This window comes from Myotis nattereri (assembly GCF_964212035.1).
Source record: "Myotis nattereri genome assembly, chromosome: X".
Classification (NCBI taxonomy): Eukaryota; Metazoa; Chordata; class Mammalia; order Chiroptera; family Vespertilionidae; genus Myotis; species Myotis nattereri.
Genome location: NC_138078.1, coordinates 6,397,474 through 6,410,996, shown reverse-complemented (window position 1 = coordinate 6,410,996; position 13,523 = coordinate 6,397,474). Strand labels below are relative to the sequence as shown.

Sequence of the window (13,523 nt, the reverse complement as noted above, 5' to 3'; positions counted from 1 at the left end):
AACCCTGCCCTTTCTTGTTTGTATAGATCTTATATGTACATGAATGAGCAAATAGCAACAGGAGAATTTATGACGCTGAGGAACTGAGATGACAGTTTAAAGATTCATATCCATGATGTTCAGAGATGAAGTTTGGGGATGTAATGAGTAACATAGCATTGTTGTGAGGAAGCCTACCCCAGGTGATAGCAGGTTTTCCCTAAAGCAGATGACTCTGTTTAGCACACACTTTTTATTAATAGGGTGTCTGCCAGTGGCAGATAAAACCATTTCGGTCTCCGCAAAAACATACCTTTCATTTTTCTCTCCAAAAGCAAGCAAGGGGCATAGAAGCAATATGAAATCCCCACTTCACAATCGTGTATCTCATCATCATTTAGTCTTGTGGAACACTGTTATTTTATGTCAATTAAATATTATTTAATACCAAATCCACAGGCTGCCACTACATCCATTGACCATCTGTGTATGAAATCTCAGTAGCTATGCTTTTGGAGATAAAATGAGAAGCCAAAGATAATTCCTGGAGGAACTTTAAAAATTACCAAAATTGATAAACACTAGCTATTTGTTAAGGAATTAAAAAATGCCATGTTAACACAAGCTCTGACCATATATAGAGTACATGCTGCAGTAAGAATACGGGCCAGGGAGTGTATTTCCACTGCAGCCACGGGGTTGCGATCGCTCTCTATGTGACCCACCTACCATAAATGTTGGTCTGGAGGATGGCTTCTCTCCTAATCTTCATTTAGACAAGTTCATAAACTGCACAAGTCAAAACTCACACAGGTATCATCTTTGTAGTGTCCCCAGTCTGCTCGCCATTGTCATTCAAGGCACAAAACGAGAATCACACGTTTGTGTGTGTTTATCACGCCAGCATTTCTTCAGATTTCATGTTCAATTTCGAAAATAAATGTTTGCTGCATTGAAATTAGCACTTAAAAACTTGACACAGTTAGAGAATGTATTAGATAATTCTTGAGCTGGTGGAGCTGTTCTTTACAAAAAACAAAAAACTTTCAACGAGGGATTTAATTTACCAAATTTAACCCTGTATATTTTGTCACTTCCCACAGGTTTTTATGCACATATATTTTGCCCCTCTGTTCCTTCCTTCTTTTTTTTAATAGTTAGCACTAGAGGCGATATCTGTCTCTTAATTTGGGGTTTATTGCCCAGTGGTTGTTACCCAGTAGTTTCTGAATTAATGGCTTTGGGTAATTATTACAATGTTTATTAAGAACATAAATTAAATTTAGCTTTATAAATGGACCTCCGTTTTTCTAGTTGGTGTCACTTCCTGGGAGTTTTGGCAGGACAAAGAGAGCTGTTTCTTTAAACTAAATCAACATGAATTTGTTCCTATTTAAAAAAAAAAATAATAATCCAAGTCTTTTAAAAAGAGAAAGCAAATGTGTTTTGGAAGCAGTCTCATAGCTTTTGTCAGAGAACACTACTGAACCATCAAAATTCACAATAAGTATTTAGTAGTTACTCAGGAATTCTCTAAGGAAAGCAAGCAGGTTTTCTCAGATGTAAGCAATGCCAAATTACTACAAATGGCAGTTTTCAAATTGGAAGCATTAAATTAAATCAAAATGTGAGCATTGAGTAAGCAGATTCACTGAAATGGAATAAGTGAAGGAAATGAATGAGAATCAAAGGAAATAGATTATGAGACTTAATAATAAAAAATAGAGAGTTAGGTTTCTATTTATTTCTGTAGAGCTTTACTTGATGGCAATTCATTTGTGGAAACCAATGCATCTGGAATTGCTGGGAGTACTGAATCACAGGGTAGAAAAACAATTGAATCAATTGCTCTATTGCGTGAAAAAAAATCTAAGTATCTGTGATGAAAATTATTTTTATTACATGTAGGAAATTGCGAGCTCCTAAAGCAATTATAGTCAGACTAGTTAAGCTCCTATGAATCATTGCTGAAATAAATTCCAGAATTCCAGGCTTCAAATTAAGTTCCTAACCACATAGGAAGGAAAATGTAGTAAATTGGAAATAATGTATAATTTAAAATAAATTACAGGACATAGTCACAATAAGAAATGAATTGAAATTGTTGACTTGATTAAAAACTTAACACATCTATTTAAATCTTTTAATCAAATAGATAAAAAATTAGATTCTGTTTCTTTCTTTCCTTTTTTTATTTTATTTTGCAAAACGTGTGCACTTTTGGACCCTATCTTTTTTTTGTTTAGGAAGAAAATCACTCCTCTAGAATATATGACCTGCATGTTTAAAACCCATTGTGACGCATTGAACATGTTACACTATTTCTGGTATTCTATGAATTATTTCATTTTAAGATTTTTATTGATGTTCTCTAACTTAATTTTATGAATATGGTATAGAGAATGTTTTAGATGCAATTTTTCCTTATAAGAATCTGCTAAGGGGGACATTTGAAGAGAGGGTGTCTGGGGGATAGGCTGTAGAGAAAAGCGTGGCTGGCCAGATGGTGCTGGACATATGTGGTAGGTATGATACAGCTTGCTTTCATCTTATTTTTTAAGAAAACTTAAGTGTGGAGATCTCAATGAGCCATTTGGTGCATCTCCTACTTTTATATTATTATTGCCATTAGCATACTTTTCAAGGCTGGGTCTTGCTATTTCATTAGACAAAGAATTCTGACCCAATTCTGCAAATTTAGATTTGCCTACCTTAAAACTGAGTGGAAATCTTGAATTCAAACTGTAACACTAAAAATTATATTTCTCTGTTATTTGGAAGTAGAGGTCAATTTAGAGTAAATAATTTTAACAACATGGCTTACTAGCCTTCATGTATCCAGGAGCATGTGAAATAGCCAGTTATCCTCATGACAAAAATTTCCCCTCTCTGGGACTGGTAATGAATTGGATTATTCTAAAGACACTCTTGCTTTTCTCTCCTTGGCACCAAATGTACATCCACATGAAATGGTTGGCCAGGAACAGGGTGGCTATGGGAGAGAGGAAGACTACAGTCCAAGTTCACAAACGTACCTGGTTGTTCCTTCACTCATTTGATTATTTATTAATTTAATAATGTTCTACTTTGAACCATTATCCTTCCTCTGACCTCTTAGCTCATGTCATAGGAGTAGAAGGACCCTAACTCGTTTTAAGGACTAATATGTGTAGTTTAATCTTGAGTTTGACCATAATTTTGCTGATCAATGGCAGAGTAAATAGCAGACAACAATGCCAGAGATAATTTTGATCCTTAGCCATCCCAGTTGTATATCTCTTCAGAGAACATGTAACAAGAGAAAATAATTTCCTATTTTGAAGGCTGATTTGATTAATTGCATTAACTTCTTTATATATTCCAGCTTTACTAGCTATATTCAAACCAAGGATCAGCACACCTCATCTATCAAAGGGCCAGAGAGTCAATATTTTAGGCTTTGTGAGCCATAAAGTCTCTGTTGTAACTACTCAAGTCTACCATTGTAGCCATCGATAGTATCTAAACAAATGGGTGTGGCCATGTTCCAATAAAACTTCATTTACAAAAGCAGGTGGCCATCGTTCATGACCTTAGCTATATTCTGTAGTGTGGTGATGGCTTTCCTTTCATATTTTAAATAATAGCTAAAAATGAAGGATGATAGATACAGCTTTCAAAGACCTTGCCCAGTGAATGTGGTCTTTCTAGGAAGCTCAATCTTTGTCACTCAGTTGCTTGCAGTGATAATTTCCTAGATGCTAGAAAGTTTGGCGGTCTGTAGCAGTTATTCAGCCTTGTCACTAACTCACGTTAAGTAAATTTTAAAAAGTGTACAAGGCATTGTTTTGTTATACTTTCCTCAACTTCCCATTGTTTGTTTCATACCCACCTTTGGTGATGACCAAGTACCGTAGTGTCTATAGCCATCAGTCACACCACTCACCTCAGCCCCAACCATAAATAGTATCTCAGATGTCACAGCCTTTTGTGCTTCTTCAAGAATATAGATTGGTCTCCTCCCCATCTCTCTCTCCTACTCTCTTAGGGGAACATTTGCAGTCTTCTCTCTGTAAGGCAGGACCCCGGGCATACATATCTTCTCATTTCTTGCCAGTTGCCCAGAATTAACATTAATATACCATTCAAGCTGCAGCTTTTCCTTGCAATCATGTGACTCCCTTCTGAGTGTTGGGACCTTGTCCTTTTAAACAAAATGTATGTGGGGTTCTTTGAAATTTTATAAATAATTTTATATTTAATGTCTTTAAGTTTGGCTCAAACACATGAAATAGACATGACTTTCTTTTCTTTCATATCTTAAGATTCACTATTATAAAAGGCCTTCCCAGAAGTAATGGAAAACCTCCATCCACTTGCCACTTCCACCCCCACATCTGCTGGAGCAGTATTATTTTTATGCTAAATTAAGCATCTCAGGCATGGCTGCCATGTTGTTCCCAGCAAACACATTAGTGTAGGGCAGTCCATATTTTTCACTGTCACTGCCTGGCCGACTGTGCCTGATTGCCCAAATGTCTGGAGACACCCCCACCCTGTGAGGAGATGAGAACAGAGAATAGATGTATCCCATGTAGAGAGTGCTTCAATTGCATGGTCTGGCCTGGGTGAGATCAGTGTGCAGGGGGACCTGGGGGTCCACTTTTTGGCCCACAGGGTCTCAGGGAGCTCCTTTACATTCAACCAAATATTTATTCAGCACACTTTCAGGGGGCACCTACTGTGTATTGGGCATAGAGAGAGAAATGTTTTTAAAGGACAATGAAATTTCTCAGATCAAATGTGATAGAGCTACATGGAATCCTCTTGCTTGAGGTCAATATGGAGAGCTCACAGCCACTTTACCAAGAGTAAATCATGTCATAGCAGGAGGCGACTGGACCTTCTTCTGGTTTCTTCCACCAGCCCCACTGAGTCATTTTGCTTTCAGAAAATGTAGCACAACCCATGTCTAAGAGAGAATCTTGTGAATAGTAAAGCAAAAATCTAAATCCAGGGAAGGGTGAGAGTTAAGAAGATTTAAGAACCCTGACATAACATCAGAAGCTTGGGATCTGAAACATTTTTTTAGGAGGCACAGAAGCATAGCTCACCTCCAGAGGGTCTGCAGAAAAACTCTTGTTAAGCTAACCACTGCTTCAGCAAAAGAGTAGAAAATGGAGTAAAAATGCCCGGGCTCATACCTGGGCTCCTCCACCCTTGCTGCATGGTTGTGGGCAAGTGACTTGCCTTCTTATTAATCTTGGTTTTTTCATTTGTAAAGATAGAAGAATAACAGTACCTGTTTCATTGGGTGCTTGTGACAGATGAGGTATTGGCTGCAATATGCTTTGCATGGTGACCAGCGCACCATAAGCACTCTGTAACTTACGCAGCTGGCACCATTGTGGACAACAAAAACAGCCAAACACTTTCAATGTGCAGTTCTGGTTGTCCTAAAATCTTTCCTTTCTTTTCAATGTCTTTAAGTCTTTAGAAGACATTTTACTTTAACCTGAAGCCAAAAAAGACTTTCTCTAAAACATCACCTGGAAAAGTATGTGTCCACTCCCAGTGGGAAATCCCTGAGAGTTTTCAAAGATCACAGTTGGGATTTTATAAAGTCTTTGTGAGGTTTGAAGTGCACCTGGTCAGGGCATGTGCTGTGTTGCCTCGCAATGTGGTTGTTTCCTTGGTTCTTAGGTGCCAAATGGGGCGTTATAGCCTGATCTTCTGATGGAATAATTATCTATGTCAATGCTAGAATTATATTTTTTATCCTGGAATATTTGTGGCACCCCAGAGGACATAACCTCTTATTGGGTTTTATGGGATTCCCAAACATAAACTGGCATGCTGACCTTATGTTTTCTTAGGGATTTCAAGATTGTAATTTAACTAATAGTTACCAGCAGCTGACTCTGGGTCAGGAAAATTAGTAAATGTTTTTCTCTCCAATCCTAAGAAGTAGGAATTATAGTTATATTACCAAATAGGGACCCGAGTCTTCAGGAGACCAATTGTCACCGTGTGTGTGAGTAAACTGTAGTCCAAACTCAGCAGCCCTTGGTCTATAAGACACTGGGAGATCACTGAGTCAGGGTTTAATCCAGAACATTCTAGGCTCTGAAGTACTGAGTTTAAGATGAGGTGACAGAGAATGTTGCAGATGTCAGTAGGAGGACGGGAGTTTCATCCAAGATTCAGCAGAGCATGGGGTTCTTTGCCAGATTTTCAAGGCTGGGACTGGGTACCATTATGGAAAGTGAGCCTGTAGTCACCTCTGCTTTTGCAGCTGCAATAATTATGATAGTCTGTGGGTCTGAAAGAGAAATAAACAAAGAGAAAAATATTATTGTGGGAAGCCAGATTTTTACTATAAATAGTGTCTGCCCAAAATGAGCATTCTAAGGGGTGGGGTGGGAGAAATGGATTAAATAAGAAAAGAAAAAACAATTTGGGTGATTTTTGTAAACTTAAATTGAAAAACAGAGGAACAAATTCCAACATTCTCAATTTATCATGCTGAGTTGATAAGATGGTATTGAAAGATTGCATTCCAATTGCATATTTTTAAACTCCTCCTTTCCTTGAACTATATGGTAAAAGAATTACTTAAAATGCTGATATAGAATCTTTGCTGGAGATAGAGACACTGACTCTTTGCCACCTGAAATTGGCAGTGAACAGCAGAGCTGAAATGGAAATTGGCAGGTACCACTGGATGTACCCAGGCTCAAAGAACCACCAGTACCGTCCCGTGCCAACCCTGGGGGACAGGGCTAGCCCCTTGAGCAGTCCAGGTAAATACAGCCTTGGGGTGAATTCTAATAGCAAGTCAACTGTTATCGTTAATATTATTTGTAATGGTTCTTTCCAATTGGTGATATTTTATGTTTTTGCTTGATGCATTCATTTGTTCACAGGGGCATGGGTGGAATTGACCCTTTAAAAAATTTGATCATCTTCCTTTTTCTCTTCTTCTCTCCATTCCACTCCATCTTTCGCCTCTTTCTTCTCCCTCCTCCCCCTTTCCTCACACTCACCTCTTCTTCTCAAAGGGAGTAGTATACAATGAGCTACACCTTAGGGCTAACCACAAAATTTCCAATGTCTGAACTGATAATTGGGGGGGAGGTGTCACCCATGTCCACCTTAGGACCAAAAACTAGGCCAGGACAGTCAAGGAGCCTTGGCTCTAAGGGTACTGTGAGCATCCCCAGATTTATTCCTGGCCCCACTGCTGTGTACTCTGATTTAATGTTAGCCATTGCCTTTGAGATGGGAAAGTCAAAGCACATGGAGTGGGGATGGGGTAACTGTACCCGATCCCGTCAGGTAGGTCCAGTTTCTGGTTTCCTTGCTCATGAGGAACTCTGGTCCCTCAGAACCACTAGGCGTTGGGCCTGGATGAAATGTGAAATGTGTGGGGGACTAAAAAGGGGGAAAATGCTGAGTAGTATGAACATCCACCCACCACATTCCCAAAGTCTACTCGCGTCTTAATACTCAGCTCAATTAGCTAAAATTCAGTGATTTCAAGTTACTTAAAATGTGACTATAAAGGGATGGTACTGGGTCAAATAAACAATTGGTTTGAAGTTTTGCTATAATTTTGCATAAACCCATAGAATCATTTTTCCTAGTTTCTTACTTTTTCAGGAATACCTCAGAAGTACCTGAGATACGATGTAACACACCTATTGAATTCCAAAGTCACAACGCCCGCAATTATTTTATAAAACTTTTTATTTTTATTTTAAAACCTAAATTGGAGCTTCAGGTTAATTAACATGAAATCTGACTTGGGATTTAGCTCTACATTTGGGGTTATGGATTCCTTCATTTGACATGGGGCTGTTAGACGCCAGCTCTGTGTGTACCTGAGCAGTGCTGGTTAGAAAAGGTGAGCAAGAAGGGATATCACACATTTGTTCTCAGAGGTCTTTAAAGAATGGAGGGTTCTGGAATATTTTTTAAAATTACCATTAGACATGTTATATCCATGCAATTAAAGAATACTCTTCAGCAATTAAAAGGAATGAATTACTGACACATACTAGTACTGCAACATGGATGAATCTCAAAAATCATTTTGCTGAGTAAAAGAAGTCAGTCGCAAGAAACCAAATATTGTATGATTCCATTTATATGAAATTTCTAGAATTGACAAATCCATAGAGACAGAAAGTGTTTGCCACAGGCTGAGGGAAGAGTGATGAGGAGTGACTACTAAGGGGTACAAGGGATATTTTTTAGAATGATGGAAATGTTTTAAAATTAGATTGTGGTGATGGTTACATAACTAAATTTACTCAAAACCATTGAATTGTACACTTAAAACAGGTGAATTTTAAATGTAAGCTATATTTCATTAAAGCTGTTTTTAACAAACATACCCCCAAGCACCATTAAATGTGCACAGTTCACCCTAACCGGTTTGGCTCAGTGGATAGAGCGTCAGCCTGAGGACTGAAGGGTCCCAGGTTCAATTCTGGTCAAGGGCATATACCTTGGTTGCGGGCACATCCCCAGTGGGGGGTGTGCAGGAGGCAGCTGATCGATTTTTCTCTCTCATTGGTGTCTCTAACTCTCTATCCCTCTCCCTTCCTCTCTGTAAAAAAAATCAATAAAATATATTTTTAAATGTGCACAGTTCAATAGCATAGAGTGAGAAGAAGGGTATTAGTTAACATAACAAGAAGGTCCCTAAGTTATCAGAAAGTTCTTCATTTTCATTTTAAGAATGTGTTGGAAGACACCAGGCTAGTTGGAAATCAAGAAAAATAAAAATTAAAAAAATCTTCCTGGATTGTGTGGTAAAGAGTAAACATCAGTATCTTATTAGAGGAAAGCCCTCTAGCAATTGCTCTTGACAAGTTTTGTCCACTGGTTGAACAGTTTCCTTAAGAACACTGGAAAAATACATGCTTCTGATCCTACAACCAAACACCAGAACACGGGCATTCTAAGCAGCAGTGGCCAGAGAGGAGCAAAACACAAGGCTCGATCCAATTTCTTTTCTGAAACCTTTGGGGCCAGACTTATTCCAGAATTCAGAAGAGTTTGGGTTTTTGAAAAGTAACATGGCACGTACACCACGTGCTACATGACATCACCAGCGAAGTCTGGGTGCTCCCACAAATCAAACACCTTAATCTTTGTAGAGAGCCTACATTGCATAAAGGAAGCCTATAAACAGCCTCTGGTCCAATCACATTGGGTTTTGCCTTCAAATAAGTTTAGATCAGAACAGGTTTTGTTGCCAGCTGAACTATACCAAGAAAGAAAGAAATAATCCTTGGTTTTAGAGTTTTTAGACTTCTGGAATGGTATGCTGAGAAACTGTAGAACTCAGTATCAGGTTGCTGGTGATATTTCATGTGAGAATTCCATGAGCAAGCAGGTTATTGTCTGAAGGGGAGAAATAAAATCACTGAACTTGATTTATAGAATCATCTTCCGAGATCCTGAAACAATCTCTACCCACACATAGTTTTAACTTTTTCTGTGCAGTGACTGAAATCAGGACCATTTGTGTCTGAAACCAGCCACAGAGACCTTGCATGTAGGAGAGAGAGTATAAAGAATATAATGCAGTCCTAGCTGGTTTGGCTCAGTGGATAGAGCGTCAGCCTGTGGGCAGAAGGGTCCTGGCTTTGATTCTGATCAAGGGCATGTACCTTGGTTGCAGGCTCCTCCCCGGGCCATGCCCTGGTCAGGGCTTATGCAGGAGGCAACCAATCAATGTGTCTCTCTCACATCGATGTTTCTCTCTGTCTTTTCCTCTCTCTTCCACTCTCCCTACAAATCAATGGAAAAATATCCTCGGGTAAGGATTAACAACAACAAAACAAATTAAAAGAGTACAGTGCAGGCTCCGGAGTGAGGGGACTGAACCCAGCCATGTCTTCGCCTTCCCAGTTGCTTGGAGATTTTGTTGGCTTCTAAATCGATGCAGTTGCCATTCTGTACTTAGATTCCAAACCAGATGGTGTGAGAGAAAAAAATAGAGAGAATTCCATATGGCTCTTGTGTCTTTTTATTTTTTTTTTCAGAGTTCTCCGTTTCTTTCGAGTGGGGGAGGGGAAGAAGAGGCTTTGATACAAGCTGACCAGAAGATCTTTGCCAAAGGAAAATGCCTCTCCCACCTGTACAGTTATTATAGTCAAGACCACCTCCCTCCAACCCCCAACTCCCTTATTCCCCTTTGGAAAAGTCCAGTAGCTCCAGTTTCCTTTGCCTGATATTTTCATGTGTGTGTTGTTGTTTTTGGTGTAACTTCCCAGTAGAATTACATTTTTTAGGACTTGGATAGTTAATCCTTCACCATCTGTTGCTTTTTTCTTATTTTTTCATTTTTTTAACTTTTTTTACTCAGGTAATACATCTTCTCTAGGCCTCCGGGGAATCAAAGGATGGATGGCCACATAGGCAACCCTGTGTGATGCTGCCTTAGGGGCCCAGGCCTGAGATGGCCATCTGAGATGGTAGCATTGGTAATAAAAGGGATAGTTAATGGACACCTGTGGGGAATACTTCAAGCTACTGTAGATTGTGTTACACAGGCTTCCGAGTATAGCATCAGAGAATTTAGATCCTCTGTTCCAAGTATGGTCTTTGGGCCACAGAATTGGCATCACCTAGAATTTTATTACCAAGGCAGAGTCTCAGGCCCTGCTCCCATCCTGCAGAATCAGAATCTGCATTTTAACAGGATTTCCAGATGGTCCCTATGAACATTACCATTTGAGACACACTAATTTAGAGGAAGGTCCAGAGCAAGAAGAGAGAAGACAGGAAGGAATTGAAGTGAATTTACCCTCGAGATCTAGACCTCTCTTTAGCATTGGAAAAGACAGAATAGCTTAAGGTATTCATTCTGCTTTCCCTCTCTGCTTGTGGAGAGGCATGCATAAAAATAGCCGTCATTAATGCACTGAGTCCTGGTTAGTTTGAAAGATAGTGACCTCTGGTTCTCTTGTCTACTTGTCTGAAAGCATGCCTCCTCTTATTCCTTTGTTTAAAATCTTGGTGAAGGAGAGTGGGGAAGAGCAGTGAAAGTGGGAATGGTTTGTTTCCTTGTGGCAAAGAGAGGGTGAGGAGAAAGTAGTGGATGGGAGCTTGGGAGAAATTCTTAAATGTCCCTCATCATGTTCTTTAATATAATCCTATGACATGCCTTTAATGGATGTCATGGAGCTGTTTTCATCCATTGCTCAATTCAGTGTACTTTAGCAAGTTTTATTTTCTGTGATATGTAAAAGATGATTTATATTTTATTAACTGTAATATTGGGGGTCATTTCGTTAAGTGATTTTTCAAAATATGGGCCTCTAATGCTCTGAATCAGAATCACCAAGGATGCTGGTTAAACATTTGGATTCCCAGGCCCCACCCACCATTTTGGGGGGGTGGACCCCAGGAATTGCTGTTTTAATAAGTTCCCCAGGCGATTCAGATGCACACTAAAGTCTGGCCACCACATAGAGGATCATAACCTTGGTTCAGTTCAAAATACTTTTCTGAAGAACAGAAACTTGAAATTCACAGGCAACTTGTATACATAGTTACTATCGAGATGTCCAAAGCCAAATCACCACATCCTTAGCAGATGGTGCTGTTGGATGTTTTAAATATATTTTTATTGATGAGAGGAGAGAGAGAGAGAGAGGGAGAGAGAGAGAGAGAGAGAGAGAGAGAGAGAGAGAGAGAGAGATCAGTGATGAGAGAGAATCATTGATCAGCTGCCTCCTGCACACCCCCTACTGGGGGGTCAAGCCTGCAACCCAGGCATGTGCCCTGACCAACAACTGAACCATGACCTCCTGGTTCATAGGTGGATGCTCAACCACTGAGCCATGCCAGCTACGGTTGGTGCTATTGAATTTGAAGGAAACTCCTCTTGATGTTTTTAGATAATCATTGTATCTTTGTGTATCTAAAAAGAATGCAAAACTATTGTATTGTAGAGCTGTAGGCAAGCACCAATGTATTAGTAATCTATTGTCATTTAACAAATTAATCTTAAACTTGGTGACTAGTAACAACAACATATATTATCTCGGTTTCTGTAGGTTGGAATCTGGGCTCAGCTTATATGTCTCTGGGTCTCATCTGAAGGCCCAACCAGGGACTCATCCACTTCCCAGCACACTGCTGCGGTTGTTGGCAGGGCTCATTTCCTCATAGTCTGTTGTACTGAGGTCTCTCAGTTCCTCACTAGCTCCTGGCCCAAGACCTCCCTTGATACTTTGCCATGTGAGCTTTCCCACAGCTCCCTCATGACATGGCAGCTGGCTTCATCAGAGAGATCAGGTGAGTGGGTACGAGAGTATGCCCACAAGAAAGAGGACGCTAGAAGCAAGTCACTAGGTGACACAAAGGTGTGAATCTCAGGAGGCGGGATCATTGGGGTTGTCTCAGAAGGGGGCCTGCCACAAGCTGTGTGAACGTTTCCAATTTCCAAGTGGAAATGCATCCTTTGTGCCATAGAGCACTGTCTTCTCTCCTCAATGACAGTAGCCCCTTCACTTACCTGTCACTGAGTGGGGGGCTGCAGAATCCATGTCCTGTGGATTCTGCAGCCACAGGACCTGTCACCCCGCCCCACCCAGGTTAATGTGGATCCTACCTTGTGCAGCCAATCCTTAGTTCCCAAAAGGGACTCACAGCTTTTTAAAATTACTAGTGTCTTTTGTAAAAACCAAACTTAAAAAGTAGCTATTTTTTTCTAACTTTTTTTTTGAGGTATGATTGACACTGCATATATTTAAAATGGCCTAGTTGATAAGTTTTGACATAGGTATGTGCCCGAGAAAGATGGTGACGTGTTCATGAATCCCGAAGTTTCCCCGGTTCCCTCTGTAAACCTTCCTCTCACCTACCCTCCCCCAAGCAACCACTGATTTGCTTTCTGTCTCTCTGGATTAGTTTATGTTTTCTGGAATGACCCTTATGAAGACTTGTTCACATAAATTCTCTCACTGCTTCTTGTCAAACCATTTCCATAAAATGTTGTGTGACATTGAGTGCTTAGTAGCTCTGAGCTTTGTCTGATTTTCATCCTTCCTGCCTCCATTGAACACGCCCTGTATGCTTTGGAAAAAACCTCCAAAAGACCCATTCTGCTACCACCTACAGTGGAAGACTTTCGTTTGCACCCACTCCAATCCAGCCTACACCCCAGTCCCAGATTAACCTCTTAAAAGCATACCTTGGATCATGTCAACTCTCCTGTTCACAAACCTCTCTCTCCTCACTGCCGGCAAAATGAAGCCTGAAAAGGTCCAAGCTGGCTTGGAGGCCCCCCCCCCTGCCCCACCACAGGAGAGCCCCACCTGCCTTTCTGGTTCCTACCCTGACACTGCGCTGGCATCCTTGATAAACTTGGCCACACCCTGAACTCCCCCCATGCATCCCTCAGTAGGTTGGCCCTGCTCTCCTTCCCCTGTACTGTTCCATCTGTCCTAACCATGGATCCTTCTGTTCTTCAAGGCCTGTCCACACTGCTGCCACCATACACCCTTTCCTTAGCTCTCATACTAGACCCAGGAAATCTGTCT

The 13,523-nt window shown here is 40.4% G+C and overlaps 1 protein-coding gene across 6 annotated transcripts in view; it reads left to right on the top strand.

Annotated features, from left to right (window-relative positions):
* GPM6B (glycoprotein M6B) overlaps positions 1–13,523 on the top strand; it is a 144,319-nt gene that overhangs the window by 108,321 nt on the left and 22,475 nt on the right. For 2 of the 6 annotated variants that reach the window (XM_081115075.1, XM_081115076.1), the window contains exon 2: positions 6,642–6,761. The exons of the other annotated variants lie outside the window; for them this stretch is intronic. In XM_081115075.1, the coding sequence (XP_080971201.1) occupies positions 6,642–6,761 (120 nt within the window). The remainder of the gene's footprint in view (positions 1–6,641; positions 6,762–13,523) is intronic. 6 annotated transcript variants of the gene reach the window in all.